This window comes from Taeniopygia guttata, chromosome 8 (assembly GCF_048771995.1).
Source record: "Taeniopygia guttata chromosome 8, bTaeGut7.mat, whole genome shotgun sequence".
Classification (NCBI taxonomy): domain Eukaryota; kingdom Metazoa; phylum Chordata; class Aves; order Passeriformes; family Estrildidae; genus Taeniopygia; species Taeniopygia guttata.
Genome location: NC_133033.1, coordinates 14,636,179 through 14,657,768, shown reverse-complemented (window position 1 = coordinate 14,657,768; position 21,590 = coordinate 14,636,179). Strand labels below are relative to the sequence as shown.

Below are 21,590 nucleotides of genomic sequence, written 5' to 3'. Positions count from 1 at the left end.
TGTTGGGAACAGAACCACATGGTTTATGTTTCATGTTTCGTTTTGGTTATTCAAATAATGTGCATTACACCTGCATCAGTTCACAATAAGTTTATTTTATGTCAAGAAAAGCTTTGCCATTAATTAAAAATTTCAGTAGAAAACAGTACCTCCTGCTTTCAATCTAGATTACTCAAAAGTAGAAGCTTGTATTAGTGAAAACTTCAGTAGAAACAAATCTGTAGGAAACGTTCTTGGCACATGAAGTAAAAGCTTTAAACACATTAAGTTTGAATAGAGTATTGACCGTGCAACCATGCTGGCAGAAAAGCCAGTTTTTAATGGCTGGTATTTGTCCCTAAAGACAATAACATGGAAGACACATAAACCTGCTTACATAACGTTAATTGTATATAAATATGGTGTTGCCATAATCGACAGTCTCTATTCAGGCCAGCCACTTAGTTTAGCAGTTCTAAATAAGTAATAGGCACTTTGCCTTTCTGATTTCCCCTCTCACCCATCAGCCAGTCTGAATCCATGCCAGGGATACTGTACACTGTTATCACCTACAAAAAGAGAAACACATTATTATAAACTTCATTTGCAGGGAAGAGAGTTACAGTCTATCTTTATGTGATTCCCAGTGTCTTGGAATTGAGATTAACCAGGTTAAACAGAGCATTTAATATGATCATCCATGGAACATAATCTAATGCTCATAAAAATTATTTCACTGGTCCACAGAAAAGAATTGACACAGTATCATATTCTAAAGTACAGTTTTTCTGTTGAAATTCTATTCACTACTGTTTATTTTCTATTATGTTTTATCTTAAACTTGGGTATCCACACTCAGCCTTAACAGGCAGCCTAAAAGAAACTTCTGTAGACTACATGAAGGAAAGACAGATGGTGTTGATGCGCTACATCTTCACAGAAAATCTGAGCCCACAGCTTCTAAGTCACTCTCTACATAAGAAAAAAGTCAAATAAAAATATTGAAATAATGCAATCTTAACTGGCAACTCGCAAATATTGCCATTTTACTTTCAAATAAATAAGGTATATAGAAAACCTTTACCTCATCTGCAAGTAGAGATAATTCACTGCTGTTTGCAGCATCATAATCATAGAGAACTCTTGCTTTTCTGCTGCCACTTGATGACTTCAGTTCACTGAGGCCTGAAGTAACCATTGAATTGCTTACTGAAGGCAATGAAGCAGAGGCTGAGGCCAGGACTGAGGGAGAAGAAACACTCTGCACAGGAGTTGTGGAAGACTGATTGTTGTTGGAGAGGAAAGTAGATGGAAAGCTGTGAGATAAAAAAAAAAGACTTCCAAGTGAATCTACTTTACACAGGGCATTCTAAATACTCCCATGCTAAATTAGCATTCTTATTTTTATCAGCAATAAACACCAGTAGATAACAGTAAGAGAACAGCACTGAGAGTTGTATAACATAAATAAAGATGCTTGTTCCTGATAAGTAGCATAAATCAAATCAATATAACTTAAAAGGAATACTGCCACCTTAAAAACCCTAGATATTTGTCTCTTAAAAAAAGGCAAAACCAAGAAAGCACTGTTGGTCAAACTCAATTCAGATTGTACTTTGATAAACAATTCTTTTGACAGCTCTGCCAGGAAAAGTAGCCTCCACCTCCTCCTGCTCATTCCTCAATTATGTGGTTACACAAAAGATTGTGCTGACGAACCAGATCAGGGAAATATAATACAACTTAAACCCACAGCCTCCCTCTGAAAGCAAGAAAAACCACACAAGTATTTTTGTAATCTAATTCAGTTCATTGATTCAGCTAACTTCATGCTGTAAAGAAAAAAAAAAAACAAAAAACAAAAACATTTTTTACACTAAAAATGAACATATATCAACTTAAGCTCCTCATTTCTAGGTCAGGCTGCTACTTGCCCAGTGCCAGCCATAGTGCTTGCCAGACCCTCCCATGAAGTCAATTATATTCATTAACCTGACTGAAAAAGCGGGGAAAAAAGTGTATAATCTACTCAGTTAATGAGCTCAGTCACAAAAAACTGTTATGAGTGACAGAGCAGATACAAGGGAAAGCACAGAATAACATGACTGAAAAATGGAAGGAGCAAAAAGGAGAGCAAAGCAGCAAGAGATTTTGGGGCAGTGGAGTAGGAAGAATGGACCAGCAATGATGAGCTCTGAGAATATCTCATGTCCCTCTGCCCTACATTCTGGGATGCAGTCCTGTGGCAGACTAAACTCAGTTATTTAGCAGCTGATGTAACAATTTCTTGTCCCTTTGCTGCCTTACTTCGTTCTAACACCCGTCTGGATTCTACCTTTAGAGTAGGTCAATAGAGGTTTTAAAAAGTGACAGAGCTGATGCAGTAAAAAGGCCAGCAAACAGGAGTTAGACTGAGTCATGATGACCTGGAACTGTAGTTGCATTTCCTTCCATTCTTTTGATAAGTGAGTTCCCACACATAACTCCCCTCATCAGTCCTTCTACATGGATGCCTCTTCATTAACATCTGGGATATGGGCATATTACCTCCCCCCTCCTTTTGTGTGCCTGTTCTTTAGACATAGGGAAGATCTATCCACACCACGCATATGAACCCACCAGAAAACAGCCTCATCTCATCCCTGCCCACCTCTGCTCCCAGTCAGATGTTTCTGAAGGTGCAGTTCAGTGGCAGCTGTACCCATGTAAATCCAGATCAGTATATTTCCACAACCATGTCTGCAGCATTACTGGTGCTCATATGATCATAAGACGAGCTGTTTTAGGGACTAATGCAGGTAAAAACTAAACCCATCAATGCAGTAACTAATTTTTGGTTCATCTGACAAGAAATACTCGAACTAATGCAGCTTATATCTGTAACAGCTGCAGTACTCCTGCACACAAGGTTCCAGGTTCACACATACCCTGGTAAATGCACAATGCCACCGAACAGGGTACACCCACTCCTGTACTCCTTTTTTGCACAGACGTTCATTCTCTATCATTTGAGTCAGATCTAGCAATCTGCTGCTTTTGATTCAACAACCTGAACTAACCAAAAATCAGGAAGTTAACTAATTTCCATGAGAATAGCTTATTAAACATGTTCATCTTGCAGTCACAATTGTATCTGACTTAAAGAAAAGAGCAGCAGTGCAATATGGAGGACACCACAAGCCCCTTGACAGTCAGACCGAATTGCACGTAAAAACTGGGAAGACTTTCAGGAAATTGTTCTGAATTTAGGCAGCAACTTACTACTGTGCAAAGGAGGAAGTCCCACTTCCCCTGAGGCTTACCTTGATCCCACTTGATTATAAAGAGCTGGTTCAACTCACCATGAAGAGAAGGTAACTCCACCAATTTTTTTTTTTTTCATTTGCTAATTAGTTTTTCAAGCTAGTTAGTTCATCATGTATCCTGAACAAATCCAACAAGCAGAATAAAGGAAGCCAAAACCAGACCCCACATTTCTGTAGGTATAACTCAGCTGCGCCTCATGATGTATTTATTACATGACTAGCTGGCATTCAACAGAGGGATTTAATTTTAAATGACAATCAGCTGTCTCTCAACCTGTTCTCAGTTTACACAGCAATTACTTGCAAGTCATTCTGCTCAGTTCAAAGGGTCACTGGTTTGTACAGTCAGTGGAATAGAAAGCCAAAACTTTATAATCATTCTGTCAATCAGTGGAGCATTAAGTCTCACTCCTTTTGCAAAGCCATATGTAAGGCATTTTACTGGAAGGCTTCAGCTATACAGAGGTTGTCTGGTTCAGTGTTTTTTATTTTGAATGCTTGAGTAAAAAAGAGTTTCACAGCCTGTAGAGTAAGATACTTTTAATAGATAATCTGAAAAAATTATGCCACAGCTTACATTTGTCTGTCAGGGAAGCTGAGAAACTTCAGAGGAAAAGCAGTTATCAGGAAGAAAAAAAGCAGCCAGAGTACCAGAATATTTGAAATAGATTTGTTTAGTTCATTCTGAGGAACTGAAAATAAGAAAAAAAGGGAGATTTGATTTAAAGAATCAATCCAGTCTCACAGGAGGGGAAGGCAGTACAGAGATAAGCAGCTGATGCTGCCTTGAAGAGAAACATCCATAAAAAATATGTCTATTTATATAAAGAGAACTGAGTACAAGTTTTTCCCCCATCTTCCTTACAGTTGCCTCTGGAGAGTACATCAGGAAGATCAGTGCTCAGCTTTGGAACCAAGAGGGCGTGTATGCCCTAGTTTCAGACCCAGGGAAAATAGCACATGCATCTCCCCTGAGAACCAGGTCTCTGTTTCAAGTAACAAACTGATCTCACTTAGAGGCTGAATGCCTCTGGTCCATCAACAACCTCAAAACGAAACTCAGTGCTTCACAGTTCTTGGCTTTTATGTGAGAATGTTGCACAATACCATTCTTAGATGTGTGAAAAGCTGTGTAACTCAGCACAATGTGTTAACCAACACAGCACTGGCAGACCTAACCAACATCTAACTGAGCTGCCTAAGTTGTTTATTTGGTCTTTGTGTGCACACAGAACACAAACCCTACTCATCCGCTTATTTAATGCAAGGGCTACACACCACACCCCTATAAATGGCAGCAAGAATCACAACCTGAGACCTGTCCCACTGCTCTGTTATACTTCAGTGGGATTTCCTTGCACAAGAAAGGAAAGACACACCCAAGATTAATACCATAACTATTTTAATCCACATAGGCAGAGAAACTTCATTTCACTGTTAGAGGCATTTAGAATTTTGCAAAGCTTCCATGCTTTTGGTTTTCTACCATCATACTAATTTTATTAAAAATACTAATCAGATCACAGCCACATAAAAATACATCCTTCTGTTTTCCTAAAGACACTGTTTTCTTCAAATACACTTTTTTTTTTATATGTGGTAGCAATTTAATCAAATTTTAAACAAAAACAGCAGTTCTGAGACAAGCTATACATCCTAAAGCAGAATTTAACAAGGAAAATGTTCTTCCTTAGAATAAATACACTAGGATAAGAGAACACATTTTAAAAATATCCTCTCAAAATAGTTGTGTAAATATATTTCACTTAATTTCAATTTAAAAGTTGCTTTTCCTTAATACTGTAAATGTTTGTTTTCAAGCTTTCAATTCCAAAATTTGTATTTATGTGCTACCACATTTTATAGTTGGATATCTGGACTGTATTAGACTGGGATGTAACTTTAAAGATGTAGCTTTTTTAGATGGAAATTTTAAATACTTTAAACTACAATTTAGCAGTTTAGTATTTTGCAACTAAAAAAAAAAATCTTAAACTACACATTTAAACAAACTGAGGAAATCAAATGCCACAGGAAGTTGCAAGTCAGGAAAAGGGTAAGACTCAAGAACACTTTTGTTTTTACTTCCTTGTCAGGGAAAACATAAACAGAGATACCTCAGAGACAGTTACCTAGAACAGACATCACAGTAAACTTCTAAGTACAGACAATTCTTCAGGGCATACTCTCACGTAAATAACATGATCTGTGTAACTCAGAGAAAGGGTGATTTGTGAAGAATTAGAACAGAGAAACTTTATGAAGTGTAAGTATATAGATCTTTCTATATTCCCACCCATCACACAAAAAGGATTAAGAGCACAAACTAATGTCAGCTTCTTCTCTTACTTTAAAAATGCTAAACCCATGAAACAAGACAATCTTGTTCATTCTACTGTGTGTGCTCTACATAATAGATAGGATGAAGTAGATTTCTTCCTATACAGTATCTATGCTGGCAACTCAGTTAAGAGTGGAGAACAGGGTTTCATCAGAAAATCAGATAATGACCTCTAGCAAATTAAGGGGCAACAGGAATTTATAGGAAGTATAAAAACTTTTCCCACATTGCACAGTGGTTTAGTAGCATGAAGCATAAGACAACTGAAATACTGAGACTACAACTGAGACTACAAAGAAATCTCTAGAAATTTCTTTTTGTCACATTAAATGAGGCTTCCAAGAGCTCACCTTCCTCAATTACACACTAAGATCAACTCTCAAAAAGCTTTAGTGCTGTGTGTAGGCTTAGGGAAGTAGTTGCACTGGGTGATTATATATTAATTACCTGAGAACAGATACATTTCCTTTCAGTCCAGCATGCCTGTGCTTTTTTCTACTATTGTAGAATTTTGTACATTTTCCTACTATTGTACATTTTCCTGCTATTCAAAAGCATTTATTAAAAACTGAGATTTTTCCCGAAGTTTATACAATTTTCCTACCTTCCAAGTTGTTTCTGGAGATCCAACATGTATTGGTAACACTGTGCATAATAGGTCATCTGAGCTTCCACAAAGTCATTCAGACAGCGGAGATGATGTGCCTGTAACACAGCAAAGAATTCAAGCGTTTAATCTCCAAGGGCACAGAGCTGCATTAGAAAGAGCAGGCACCAAGTCAGGTGCTAATGCCAATACTGGCACTTAGGGATAAACACCAGATAGGCAGAGTGCCTGGATTTACCACGCAAACAGGATAAAATGTCACAAAAATTAACATACTTGAGTAAACATTTTTGTGGTGCCAACACTCAATTGATCTGATGAATGGGAAGCTGGGTGTAAAGAATGAAAATGAAAGCTCCTGCATTCTGAAGGTTAATGGGAAAATAAAGTTAATTTCAGTGGATATTAAATTAGAATTTTAAAAAAAACAACCCTTTTGGTTTGATGCTTTAATGCACTTAAGTGAAATTTCATAGACCAGAGTTCCCAAGTAGTTTAGTGCAGCTATGGTTAGAAGGCACCCTGATACTGAGTTTCCTCCTCAGCACCTTTTGGGTACTCACATGTGTGCTGCTGATTCCTTCCAGCAGCAGTCTGGTAATCTCTGCTTGACGGTCAAATTCGCTCTGAGTAATTCGCACCTCCTGTTCAGACTAAAAGCAAGAATGCACATCAGGTACTGGTACAGTGCTCTGTGCTACACCTGCCCACTGCAGCAGTCCCCCTTGATGCAGAACTGCTCCTACAAATGCATGAATCACAAGCTTAGGTGTTTGAAATGGGCTTTTTCTTTGCAAATCTCTACTAGGCAAAAACAGTAACTGCATTTTGGGTTCAGAAGTGTTGAGGCCCTGTGTACACAGCATGCAGCTTACTATCAGACACCTACTATGTATGCAAAAGAAAGGCATTGCTTTGCCAGCAGTATTGCCCCACCTCTCCCCACAACACACCAAGTGTTCACTGGCACAACCACGTCTGCACCAGGGGTTTTGTCAGCATACCAACGGCAGCCAAGAATAACGTAGTTTTTTCTATACTTCAATTTCACAGGTCTCTGATGAAATAATTCAAGGTAAATTTCACGTTATTTTTGCCACGTAACTGCACAGCAATCAGCTGTACATAAATCTTTGATGTGAAGTTTTATCAGGACATCTCAATTTAATGTCTTATACTGGCCACCAAACTACTACAACTATTTCTGGAGCTTGTAATCAAGAAGTCTTTGAAATAAATAAACCTGAACTATACAAAATGTTCTAACACTTGATGCTACAATTAGAGTAAAATTTGCATAAAAATGATGTAACGCAGGTTTCATATTTCAATTATTTAAATTTATTCCCTGTTACATATAGGTCTCAATGATTTTAAAGTTTTCAATTGCTTCAATCTAGCACAGCTAAAATTACTTTAGAGTACTTTTTTTGGGGTGAAAGAAAAAAATTACACTAAACACACATATACAGAATATGTGCTCTAAGATTCATTGCTCCAAGACAGAATGTCCTCAGCCTGGAATCTGGATTACCTCCCCTCAATGCTTATATTCATTTAGTGCCTTGTTTCTAAAAACAACCCCAAGGGCAAAAATCTACATTAGGTCCAAGATGCAGCAATTACTCTTCTCAGAAAGAAGAAATATATTTTCAGGAAAATTAATGAGGTGATACCAATAAAACACTGGTTTCAAAAGCATTTTATGTGTTTGCAACCATTCTGCTCTTGTGTTCAGCTAATGCTAATCAGAGTGAAAAGTCACATGGAACCTCAGGAAAGAGCACAGAAGAATGACACAGTTACCTAAGAAACATTTTCTTTCTGAAGTCACTGCAGCTGGAAGGGCTTACACAGTAATTAAACAGTGAAGAAGTACCTAAAGAAAACTGTGTGCCTCTTACTCAAAACTGAGATAGCAGTGTTTGTATCAAGTTTCAAATTAATTGGGTCTTCAAAGTTTCTTGAGGAAAGAATCTTTGCTTGGAATTTTCAGATTAAATTTAAATTAGTATCAGTGAAATTCATCTGTCAGTCTTTGAGAGAAATGTAAGAACAAACACATGAAAAAAGTTAAACTGATAGCCAAGAGGGGAAGAAAAGCAACATCTTAATTTTCTTTTAAAATTCCATCAAAGCAATAAGTAAATAATTTATCTGGAGAGAACTAGTTTTGTCTCTTGCTTCTCTGAAGTCAGCAGTTGCTCATGTGTTTCCATCTCCCTGTTAGGTAAGTAAATGTAGAAGAACAGGAACTTAGAAAAAGGGGACATATCCATCAGAATAATTGTATTTGTTTCAACAACATTCTAGCAAATCAACTACTTTCTGTAAGAAAAGGAAAAGTAGGCAATTTCACAAGCCCAGTGTACTGGATTTATAGAGATTTCCATTAACTGAATTATGTGATGATGTCTTTAATGAGTTTTGCCTATCCCTATTTTCAGTATTGCTAAGTAAACAGTAGCAGGACAGCATATCTATTCTACACCTTAGGGTAAAGGTGAAAACCAGCTACTTTAAATCTGGGAAGTTTATGGCTTGATCACCTTATTTCTGAACAGAGTGAAGAGCTCAAAAAGACAAGACTAAACTTCCCAGCTGCAATTGTATTGTGTTTTTAGGATCATTAAAAGGCCTCACTAGGTATGTCTCATGAAGATTCCTCAAAATGGTATTTGCTCTGCAACTACAGAATATGACCCCAGGTCTTGAATCTGCGTATTCCTATGTAAATAATCTCCCCAGATTTCCCACTGGAGTACAGGACTCTTAGAAATATTGTGCAAATACTGTGCAATTCTTCACTGAAGGGACAACGCACATAAATGCATATGAAATAAAATCACCTTGCTAATGTTGTTTTACTAGACATAGTTTTAGTAAAACACTGGTAGTGGATATACAGCTGTGCCTAGTATTTAATATTCCTTCTGAAATGCAGAGTTAGAGGAAGCTAAACTGAAGAAAGTTTGTCATTGCCACCATGCACATCTTTAATTCTCACTCAGAAAAAACCCCAAAACTGTCACTGAGCCAGATGACTGGATGGTCTGAATTCTTTGCTTATATTTAAATTGAAAACACTTATGAATCATCTCCTCCAACTCTCAAACACAGAAGGACAGATTGCCTTTAGAAATGTGGATGGATTACTGCTCCGTTGTCTGTACATAATGTTGTAGTTCCTTCTCAATAGTAAATTTTGAGAGAAGTCCTGTAGTTGTCTCTTGTATCTTGTCCTATGAGAATCATATGGTACTGGTACTAAGTGACAGCCAGAAACAGCTGACTGTTATTTTTCAAAGCCCCAGGCATTGTTTTGCCACTGAAACCTAAAAGGTCCTGGAGGGGCCCAGTGGATTCTGATGTAATGCATCAGGCAGCCAGCATCAGACTGAAATCAACAACGTGCAATATCCCTTATTACAGTAGACCAGCACAAGTTATAATTTCAGAATTCTGCAATTTTAAAAGTGTTTACTTACTTTTGTCACTTCCTCAGCCCATATCTAGTCAGCATTAAGAGTGGGGGAGGAGAAAATAAAAACATACAAACTTAGACATTGGTGGTACTCTATTCCAGTATATAATCACACTTTGGCTTTTAAGTACTTTCCTGTCCTCAGAACTTCACAGGGATTTGAGAAGTGCTACAAGTCAGTTGCCCAAAGCCCTTCATACACAATGAATCTATTATGAATATGGATAGCATTACATCTATGAAAGTTAGATACTGAAGAGAGTGTGACTTGTAGAACTCATGTATTACAAGAATCTACTTAAAACGAGATATTACAACACAAGACATAACTACTTTTAAAAATGGCATGAATCAGACAAGCCAAATTACCTTAGGAGGAACTTAAGTTACCCTTAAGTGTTATAATAATGGAAAACTATGGAAGGCTATTCTCATTTTTACATTGAAAGATATGAATGCTTTCTCTTGCTAATTTCCTTACCAGTTTTCTATTTCACAAGCACTTTGACTGAAACCTAAATTTAATTGAAACAGCTACAGAGGTATTTCACATTGAGTATTAGAGTAGTAGGAAGCAGCACAGCAAAATCACAGAACTGCACGGGATTTAGTCTAAAAGTTAATTACTTCAGCTTGCTCCTTCAATTCCCTCTTGCAATGTGGTTATTTTCATCTTCTTTCATTGTAAGATGATGACACAATCAAGAGTAGGAAGAAATGTGTATAAAGGTTGCAGGAGCAAACTGTAACAAACAAGTTTACTTACTCATTTTTTTATCTGATCACAGCTGAGAAATCTGGAACACTAAATTGAGATGAGACCCAATATGCTGTGCAGATCCAAACCCCAACCAGAACAGGATGGACAGCACAGTCTATGCGGTACACAACTAATTCATCCCTTTCCCTTCCACTTTCACAACTATAGTGCTAAAACCAGCTGCACTAGGGAGTCCCTGCAACAAGCTTAGGATACATTGTAGTCTAAATTAAGCCATTAACTTCTGTGACATTATTCAGTTGCAGTTCTTTGCAACACACTGCTTGAAAGGAATAATTTCTACATATTCCTGGCTGTTCCACATAATTCACTTTTACTAATATTAAAAAGATACAAAAACTAAATAATTCCTTTCCTCTAATAGATGAAAATACTTTCAGAAGTGAAAAATTAACTCCTTTGTATCCTAAGTTTACATTCATAAAATCACGGAATTTATAATATAATACTGTATCTTTCAAATTATCAGAAATAATCTGATAAAAAAAGCATCCAATGCTGTACTGACATTAGTGTATTTAGTGCATTACACCAATCCATTTTAGAATGGAAAACATCTGAAACAAGACCAAAATGAGTTGGATAGCAAGAGGAAACATTTGACAGGAAAATGAATGAACACAGGAGGCCAACAAACCTTTAGCCATTTTACATGCAGCAAGTTGAGCATGTAAGAGACATTTACCATAATGTTATTCTCTTCAGGCTGAGAGATGTTTAGTTGCTTAAGTGTATAGATAAAAAACAAAAGAAAGTTATAAAACTGCAAATATAGCAGGTAAAGAGATTATCACCACAAAGCACTACAAGTTTAAGTGAAACAAGACTGTGAATATAGATAAATAAAACAGTTTAGATTTTGATTTTAAATACTGAACTAAGCTGTTTCAGTTGTACAGTAAGCATGGGACAAGCAATTTTCCAAGTTATTTTTCCCAGTTATAAAAACATGTTATCTTATGTGGATAAAATTTAGCACTTTAACCTGTCACAGAAAACAGTAAAGCATAAAAATTTGTGTCATAGCTGAATACACTTCACTAACCTATGAGTCCAGACCTATTTGTTAGGTTTCTTCCTTTATAAATAAGGGAGCCAGCAGAATATTTGCATCACACCTACATCCAGGTTAGTTCTCACTTCTATATTGCAGAGGATAAGGAAGAGCTGCAATTTTGTTATTTCTGCTGGCATTCTACAATCTAATACTTCTTACACATGCACATGAATTTTAATTACATTTTGACAGCAAAGTATAGACAAAATTGTGAAGAGGTTTAGAGTTTCATGCTCTTCCAGCACTAAATTATGTGCATAAAACTGCATACTTGCTGCATGAATACTTAGGATCAAGTAGTAGCAGCAGAAATCAGCACCAAGCTCTGAATGATTGCACTGGTATGGAATTAAAATTTCAGTATAATATATACATATATATAATTTTAATACCAGGCTCAAGGGGAACAATTCCTTACGGTCATTTCATTGCTTTAGAAAGTAAGGTCCATACTTGCTACCACACCACAAAGGAAGCTAACAATAAAAACACTTTTTTTTTTTAACTTAACTCTGAACAAAGTCAAGCAAAGGAATAGTTTACTATCCAGTCTTCCTCTACCCATTGCTTCAAAATTGCACTACTTGCTAATCAAAACCTTCTCCGTTCTCTGTTGTTAGTCTTACAAATTACAAAAGCTTGACAAATAGAGAAGTGACTCTTTTTGCATAGAATTTACACAAGGGAAAATGCATGCATAGACTTAAAAATACAGATAGTTTAAATACAGAGGGACAGTGTGCATGACATGGACTGACACAGAAGAGCACAACTGTCAGGTAGAGATTATATTGGTTTTTAGATGGAGCGTGATCTCAAAGATGCAAAGCACTTCAAAGCTCAAGATGATGTCTCTCAGATCTTTCAGGACAAACGTGCATTCTGAAAAGCCAGTAAAATCTGTCAGTCCTTCTTCTGCCTCTCCATCATGTACACTGTCCCTATGTATTTAAACTGACTGGATTTCTTTATTTGCATGACCCTTACTGCAGTAACCCTTACAGGAGAAATCGCTTCACTGTCCATCATTAAAGGCTGACCCTTTAGGGATTAAGTAAAAAAATTGCTATGAAAATACTGTAAATATATCCCGATTAAACTACATACAGTCAACAGTCCACTCCTTCACTTAGAGTATTTTAAGAGTTTAAAAAGCAGTAACGTTTATTTTCAATTTAATCTCCTTGAATAAGCATTTTTCGAGGGAATCCAAATGGTTAAGTCATATGGGTTGAAGTGCCACACCTCTGTTTGGAGGTGTAAAACAGTAAGCAATACATAAAGAGAAACCACAAATATTTTTGACATAGTGAAGTTAAGTATAGATAGGTTCATCAGTTGAAAGCAATTATACACACACTTCAGCATTTGCAGAGATTCAAGCACTAATTTCTGACAGTATAGGCTCATCTACTATAAAACAAGAAAAGAGTAAGTAAGTCTAACTTGATGGAATATTTAAAAGACTAACACCTTGATCAGTAACTCACTTCTGTTTCCTTGTGTTCCACTAAGGCTTTTCTTACAAAAGTACCTAGAAAAACAACCAGGGTAAGAGGCTAGGACTGGAAACATAACCAAGCAGTCAAGTTGAAAAATATGTATCAGTAAGTCTGAAAGTTATGGACAAACTAAAAAAACCCCTCTACTTACTGCAGCTCGAGCTTCTGCAACTTTTGCCTTCTTCAGTCTGGTTTTTGCAGCATCCAAATCCAGTCTTTTATTTTGTAACAGTTTACGTTCTTTCTGAAAGTGAGTTAAGTTAGTTTGTGAGAACGGGTACACATACAAGCAAAAGACTGTCTATTTGGAAATGCTTTTAATAAAGTATCATTAAAAAAAACTTCTTTAGTTCAAGAGAGAGGCAGAATTAGATCCTAATTATTCTCATACAGTTTATGCTCAATATGCATACTTCTCATAGAACAACAGTTACCAAACAAATGTTTTTATTGTTATTTTGCTTTTACCTCAGCAGAAAAACAGAAAATACTCCAAAGGCACAAATTTCAATTGATTTTTTCTGTATTACCTGGAGGAAAGTAATAATGAACCATTATCTACTACTACATTTTGAAGACTGACAGTTACAATTGGTGTGAAATTCTGAAAAATGTACAATTCAACTTACAGTAATAGTTTTGTAGTCTCCTTCAATAAAGTTTCTTAGGGGAGTGAGAAAGTTTATAGCAGAAGTTTGAATGAGTTCTCTGTCTGCTGCTCCAATTCGTTTTTGTGTTTCTCCACATTTAATGAGTGCATTTCCTGCAATGGAAAAAATATGTTAATCATATTGTTCAGGCAGGAGGTTAACAAAACAGGTTGCTACTGTCAAGAAAGTTTAGGCCAGTAGTTTGAAAAACAATCCAATGCCACGAAAAGGGCCTTCAAAAGAAAAAAAATAATGGGGAGAAAACCCCAAAACCTCACCCCCACCCCACCAAAAACCACTCCAAACACCAACATAGAAACAAAAACCCCACACCAAAATAAATAATTACACAAACAACAAGCCAAACCATTTTTATTATGAACGATCACAGGCCAAGGCAAGATTTCAATGAGACCTCATATTATGGCAATTCCATAGTGAACAGCTATTTCAGAACTGGGTATCATACCTACTTATCTTAATCCAACAACTTCCTCTCCTATACAACATTCTTAACACAGGAGTAGTTAGTAGCAAGGCAAAAGCTTATAAAGATATTGGAAAATAATGTGCTTTTCCTTACCCCCATCTACTCAAACTTTTAAATATCCATTTGCACATTAACTGAGCAATACTTTGAAATTTAGATGTAAGTGAAGTATTGAAAGTGAAGCTAATGTATCAAAAGGAATTTCAACAGCCTGATACTGCTTAGTTAGAATGGACACTAAATGTTCAGAGAAGACTTTATGACACCCGTGAAACCCTAACAGTCTATCTACATGCTAACATTTTATCTTATTTGCCTGAATTCAAAAACTTCTGCAACTTATGGGACAGTGTGCCTGTAAGTACAATTCTGTTTGATGTTAAAAAGCAAGACTTGAGACTGAAGGTCAGAAGGAACGCCACAGATACATAAAATCATGTGGAAGAGGAACAGAGCTTGCCATTATTGATTTTGGCATAAGAATTCTATAAAACATTTACTTTTATTTAATTGGGTTTTCCTTTTCTGAAAAAGAACATCATTCTTAACAAATATAAGGAACTCATTCTTCACAGAACAAAAGTTTTCCCTCCCACAGTAATTTTAAATAAAGACTTGAAGAGAGTAAACTATCAGAGTTTGCATACCATAATATATACAGACGCCTGCATTTTTCAGTTGTTTAAATTAAATTAACAGTAGAATTTGTATCAGCAACTTAAAGAGTTTTAGAGAACACTAGAATTAGACATTTAAATTAACAGCAGTGTCAAAATATTAGAGGTAATACCCCCAACCATCTCGTCATAGGTATATAAATTTACTAGAGAAGGAATAAAATTTAGACCATGTTCCACACTCCTATCCTTATCAAAATATTATATATTAAGAAAAGCAGAAATACTGTACAGTTAGGGAGGTTTCTTAATACAGAAGTCAATTTCAGGTAACATTTTCAATCCAAACAAGAAATAAAATCAATAAATACTGTCAAATGTGCAGATGTGTTCCTTTAGCAAGGAAACTAAACTCCAAATGTAGTTGCTCTGCTAAGATAGTTATCCATGTTATCCATCCACTGAAGATGGATACCATTCCAACCACAAGTTTTGTTTCTTGGTTTGGAGAGAAACCTCATCACTGATCTCCTAGTATCCAGTTACACAGCAAGTCAATTCAAACTGATACAAATGTCATTAAACAGTTTTATCTAGCGGAAGACAAGAAATATAATTTTATATTGTTAAAAAAGCCTGTATCTATGGGTTTCTTTACTTCTTACCATAGGCTGTTCCTGGACCAAATTCATTCCCAGCATCAATCATATACTGGCCTAGTAACTCTGGGTTATTCATGCGACTTGGTGCTTTGCGGTCCAGCTTCTCGTAGACAAATTCTTCTATTCTGGCATCTAAAAATGTTTATTTGAAATAATTACTGTCATTTAAAGCACAACTCAGAAAATAGAAACAAGCAAACAAAGAAGAAAAAGGAACACAAAAAAAGAATTTCAAAATCCAGCCATTAAACTTAACATTAAGTGAACAATGTTAAGCTGGAGATCCTGTTCTTGAAAACTGGAAACTGACCGTGTTATGTTCAAGAGTTTCCTAGAGTCATCTGGGAAAGTGAAAATTTATACTTTTCTTCTCCATTAGCACAGTTATAAAGCTTTTCAGAATTTTGATCAGAAGTCTCCACAGTAAGAGCAGTAACAGAACACTTCTCCTTAAAAAAGTCCTTTGTTCCCCCTCCAGAAAAAAGACCAAAATTGTTCACTACAGTTAGCAGTAGGAATTAAGTTCAACAACTACTCTAAGTTCCCTATTAAAATATTCAGAAAGTTCAATAGCCCCAGAAATTATACCCTCCTTCCTGTGCGTCATGCTCCCTTGAAACACTCAAAGAAACCATTAAAAGTTATTAGAAAATGTTTCATTTTGAGTTCTCATTTTTTCTTAGTCTGAGCAATAAAATTATCAGAAAAACTTGTCAAGACTGTGAGCATTACTACCCATCTATCATAATACTAAGCCACAGGAAGCTTAGGTGGAAAGGCCTCACACACCTAAACAGGGACTCTGTAATTGTAAAAGTAAACTCCTCAGATACAATATCCAGTTTCTCTGACCAATTGCATTCATTTCTCACCTAGCTGGCTTTATTTATAGTCAGTAAGAACTAATTTCAGCCTACAATAGTACAGAAAACCACAGAGAAGCTTTCCAGGGAACAAACCTGCCACTTTAATACTACTTGTTAACTAGATAACTTTCAACAGCAATGGATTAAGTAACTACTATTTCATGAAGGTCACAAAAATTAATCTAAGACAGACAATTATGGGTACCAGAGCATTTCCTGGCAGCAAGAATGAACAAGAAATTATCAAAAGTAGTTTGTTTTCTTTACTCAAGCCATAATATTTATTTTTTACTAGATCACAGAAGAACTGGAAAGTAATCTAAAATTATTTCACTATTACATGGGTCTGATCGATAGGTACAACTATAAACAGGACTGAAAGTGATTTTTGCTCCCCTGGACAGGGACACTCCATTAACAACCACCAAAACAGCTCTCTGCAGCTCTCAAAACAGCTCTCTGATCCTTCTCCCAAGTAGGCCAGCAAACAGCTGAAGTTACATTCACAAAGATCACTGCTCAATGCTGAGTATTTTTAGCCATCAGAAAATGGACTGGAGAGCAGAACTGAGACACTACTATATATCATCCTTCTACTGAAACTTCTGTATGCATTCCACTAGCCTCCAGTCAGTGTTTCAATATTTGAAGCTTAGAAGTTTCTGAAAAAGTCCAAAAGATACTACAAATACTGAATTGAATGAAAAAGACAACTATTTCCTCTGGCCTCGACAAAAGTAGAAATTTGAGCTAGAATATTCTGCAAGTTCTACTGCATTCTTCCCACATGATTAGTTGGTTTATTTTTAAAATACTGTTTTTCTGGAACTCAAATATGCAACACACTTCTAAAGTAATACTTCAAACATCTCTGTAATACAGAATTAATCTACTTGGCCTTAGAGAAGTGTCAGCAGTGTATGATTTACCTTTACTAATAAATCCTAGCTCAGAATGTCATTACAAGGAGAATACTTGTTTTCAGAGCAGAGGTAGTAGCAGTTTGATAAAATTATAATTTGAGCAAACCCAAAGGAGGTTTAGATTTTTTCAGTAGTTCACCCACTGACTAGATACCAGGTCTTGACTTAAAATCTAGATCTATACACTAAGCAAATTCCTATAGCTCTAAACTCTAGTACAACCAAAGGATGACTCTGAAATTGATGTCCTCAACATTACTACTCATAGCAGCAATTTCAGAAACAAATAAAATACACCATAAAACTTCATTTCTTCTGCCCATGTATTTTTCTGTCACTGTTACAGTAAGACTCAGAAGTGCTGAAATCGTATTGGACACTTTTTTGTATTGTTTAAGTAAGGTGCTAATTCTTCAGTAATGGAATTGTTAAAGACAAGTATTTTAGTTCATCTTGCCTGCTTCAAGTGGATTTGCATTGTGCAGAGAGTTTAAATAACGAAATAATAATGACATTTCTGAGCCACTGTATTTACCCCATGAAGAACTTCAGAGCTCTTACAGCTACCCAAGATATCTGGAATTAGAATGGGAAATTCAATTAAACAGTAAACAATTCTAAAAAACAATCAACCTGAGACTGAGTATAAAACCAATACAACAATTTAAAAAGCTCTGTATAAAGTTTTCCCCATTTGAAAGGTTCAGGAGTACCAGCAATTGGCAGTGTCTCCAATTTTTGCCAGCTTTTCAAAATGTGCTTTCCATAACTGCATCCTTCAAATTTTAAATCTGCTGTACTTTGTCATCACTTATGCAATAGCTAATAATGCAGTAAATATTTACACTGGCATATCTATTAATTCAAAAGTTGAAAACAAAAACCTGAAGGGCTTCTTACTTGGATTTGGCTGCAACAATACTTCTGTTTGCTTCATTATTTTTTCTGTCCATAATTTAGTGCATTCTGCTTTGCTGAGAAGGTTCTCCAGATGAGCATCCAGTTCAGTCTTCTCTGCCTGACCAAGCTTTTCTTCTGTGAACTGCAAGTTAGTCAGGTTAAAAATATTCAGTTCATCGAAATAATTTTCCAGGACAAATTTAAAACAGTCACTTATATTACTTTGAAGATGATGTTTTAAAAGATATAACCATTCCCCAGTCATCAGTAAAAATCTAAGGACAAATTTGAAAATTATTAAATTCACCAACACATCCATACTATCAGGTAGAAAAGGGGGCAGACAAAGATGCGACAGGTAATTTATAACATTATGAAGAAATCCTCTGCTAAACTTGGTACTGAGAATTCTCATGTGAAGCGGTTTGTCCAGTTTTGCAGAGTTCTTTAAAACTAACTGAAATGAAAGTCCAGAGGTAACAAAGAAAATTAAAAGAATGCTTCAATTATCCTTGTATAAAACCTGAAGGCAAAACAGATTCCAATCGCAGCTACTTTGAATATAGTGAAAAAAATATCCTGTCCAGAGGAAACAGGACAAAAATAGAGAGTTTAAACTTCAGTAAAAAGATTTAAATTATAATTAGACATTAAGGAAAGCTTCTAAAGACAAGGATTAAAAGCTAAAACAAGCTTTCTTGGGAAGTTGTGAAATATATATCTTTGGCAGTAGGGAGTATGTTGCTTTTTAGAATGGGACAAACCACTGTTTGATAAACTCTTTAGATGTCCTATTATGCCTTACAGAAACAGTAAGATCACCTCTGCTGTTCTTGTCCAAGCTGTGATTTCAGTGACCATGAAATACAATATAACTTCATTTAGCTAAATAAATCCATCAGACAATTCATTTCATTTGATACAAAATTCATGCCAAATCTTACTAATCCACAAGCAGTTTGTTTTCAATCCCAGCCAGGGAGAAGCTACACATTTCACATCAGGGAAGCAAGCAAAGCCGGAAGTGAGGGCTTTGCCTGCTCCCTTCAGAGCAGCAGCTCCTCACAAGGATGATCCCATCCCTTGACAGCCCGCTGGTCAGTCAGGCATTCTCAGGAGAATCCGGCTTGTGATTAAGTTGCTAAGAAATGTACCAATTAGGAACTAAACAGGACTGGAAGCATTCTGACTGTCCAATTTCATTCTTAACAAGTTCTCTGGTGTCCAGTAAGAAACAGAATACAATAGAAGTAAATTGCATTGGCCAAGTTTGTTTTAATTTCTGTCACATGTAGGTTAACCAACCTTGATAGCATGCACATCTTGATAAATGCTTCAGGCATTTGCAGTTCTACATAAAAGCAAACTGCAGTAAAGAGAAAGTTCAGCTGTTGTATAGGGAAGGGAATTTATTCATGGATGTACTACTGCTGTTTAAAGGCTTTTTAAACTATGCCAGGTGGTCTCAAAAACTTTGTACAGATTCTTTACAATACAGTAAAAATAGGTCTGGGATTATTTTTTTTACTAATTACAGAAAATAATATTTGTATATTAAATTATTAATATTTTCTATTAATATTTCCATAAATCTTCTCACCAGTGTGAAGATTGCTAAGTTAAGACCACAGTATTAGATTTCACATATAGACTTAAATGAAACCACAAGGTCCCCATCAAAAGATCTTACAATGAGGGATAAAACTGCATCTCCTTTTTTTCCCTTGTCCAACAAGAAAGAGAAAGTGGAGGTAGGAAAGGAACTTAGTCTGGGAAGCAGGCAGATATGGAAGAAGCCAGGAGTATTGGGGGAAGAATGGGAATACCTCCATCACAAAGAGAAGTAATAATGACTGCTTTAACTTCATTTAAATTTGAACAATATTTTTTGACGAGTTTGCATTTTCAGAGCTTTGTTGTGCTGCTAATCATTGGTTCTGCTTGAATATTGAGATTTAGGGCAATACATCAGACTGACCAGACAACAACGCTTAGCACATTCCAAACCCGACTGTGACCCAGTGAGAACTCGTAAGAAACCAAAGTGGATTATTACATACTGTTTGGATGCCCATCTCCATACAGCAAATCTGTTCAAGTTTGATTATATAAGAAAAGGGGATTACGGCTCAAGACAAGCGCTAAGGAACAAAAGACAGTTACAGTGTCGTCACTGCGAAGAAAGGGGAAGACCAAATCGGAAACAATGGGCTATCAAAGAAGCTTAAAAGCCATACTAAAGGTAAAACAAATCAAACAGCCTAAGCAGACACATACTGGACTTTCATGTCGCATCAGAGCTCGGCTTTTACCGATCAGGCACCGATATGAACACGTTTCTAGCAGGCAGTAAACCCCAGGTGTTTATTTCAGGCGAGACACACCTTTGTCCTTGGCATGCCCAAAGTCCGGCCGTATCTCCGGCAGCTGATGCCTGCGCATCTCGTGCTCCCAGCGCTGGCGCCCTCTCCCCTCTTTGCCCGTCTGACCTTGGCCTATCTCGCCCCCGGCAGCCCCCGAGGCTGCTGCCGTGCAGCCTGCCCGGCGAACGCCCAGCCCGCGGCCGAAGGGGCCGGCTGGAGGAGACCTCTCGCAGCAGCCCATCGCCGCCCGGCCCGGCCACTGCTCCGACCTCGTCCCCGCCAGCGCAGCCGGGCCCGGCGCTCCCCCCGAGCCGGGAGCCCGCGGCGGGCCCGGCCCCTCCCGGCCCCCGGGGCGGGGCCGAGCGCCCCGGCCAGCGCCCCGCACTGGGCCCGGCGGCGGCGGCGGCCCGGCGGAGCCACCGCGGCTTCCACCCGGCTCGGGCGTCCCCAGATGGGCCCGCCCCGGCAGAACCCCGGCCCGGCGAGGGCCCGGCAGGGAAGGGCGGTTCGTACCTGCACGGCGCGGCTCAGGAAGGTGCCCGCGTCAGCCGCCAGCTTCTTCACATTGAAATCCATGATGTTCATCTTGGGCGGGGGCGCTGACTCAGCCCGCGCACCCGCGGCGGCGGCGGCCGCTCCGGCCCGTCCCTGTGGGAGCCGCCGGGGGCGGTGCCGGGCCCGGCCCGGCCGCAGCGGATTGGCGAGGCCGTGGCGTCAGCCCAGGGCCCGGATCGGCCGGGTGAGCGGCGCCGGCGGCCGCCCCGCCCTGGCCCCAGACTGCCCCGGCCCCGCTCCGCCCCGGCCGCCTTCCTGCGCAGCTCCGCCCTGCCCCCAGACTGCCCCGGCCGCCTTCTTGCGCAGGTCGGGACCGGCCGCGCTCCGCCTCGGCTCCGCTCCGCAGCCCCGCTCCGCTCCGCCCCAGCCCGGGCGCGCCCCCGCTGGCGTGGGGGTGCGGCGGAGCGGTGAGGCGGCGGGGCTGGCCGTGGTGCCCGGCAGCATTTTCATGCCGGCTAGCCCCGAGTGTTACCAGCGGCCCCAGGGCTGCGGCTGCTTCGCGGCCGGG

The 21,590-nt window shown here is 38.3% G+C and overlaps 1 protein-coding gene across 5 annotated transcripts; it reads right to left on the bottom strand.

Annotated features, from left to right (window-relative positions):
• Positions 1 to 75: 75 nt before the first annotated feature.
• On the bottom strand, positions 76 to 21,390 carry SH3GLB1 (SH3 domain containing GRB2 like, endophilin B1). 5 transcript variants are annotated; one of them, XM_030279114.4, is made up of 11 exons: positions 21,041 to 21,390; positions 18,165 to 18,306; positions 15,479 to 15,607; positions 13,686 to 13,819; positions 13,208 to 13,300; positions 11,135 to 11,221; positions 9,721 to 9,744; positions 6,796 to 6,885; positions 6,230 to 6,330; positions 1,064 to 1,295; positions 76 to 548 (listed from the first exon to the last, which is right to left on the bottom strand). In XM_030279114.4, exons 1-11 carry the CDS (start codon positions 21,110 to 21,112, stop codon positions 441 to 443), a joined length of 1,212 nt encoding a protein of 403 aa, XP_030134974.4. In that variant the 5' UTR covers positions 21,113 to 21,390; the 3' UTR covers positions 76 to 440. The 5 variants fall into 5 exon arrangements, with proteins under 5 accessions (XP_030134974.4, XP_030134975.4, XP_041573871.2 ...); XM_030279115.4 differs by having other exon boundaries at positions 11,183 to 11,221; positions 21,041 to 21,387; XM_041717937.2 differs by lacking the exon at positions 21,041 to 21,390 and adding an exon at positions 20,549 to 20,795.
• Positions 21,391 to 21,590: the final 200 nt, after the last annotated feature.

Coding starts and splice junctions, on each gene's coding strand:
- SH3GLB1 (XM_030279114.4), bottom strand. CDS start 21,112: ATGAACATCATGGATTTCAATGTGAAGAAGCTGGCGGCTGACGCGGGC. Junction 11,222..13,207: donor TTGCAGAAGCTCGAGCTGCA/GTAAGTAGAGGG, acceptor TATACACTTAAG/CAACTAAACATCTCTCAGCC. Junction 549..1,063: donor TATCTCTACTTGCAGATGAG/GTAAAGGTTTTC, acceptor CTCTTTTTGTAG/GTGATAACAGTGTACAGTAT.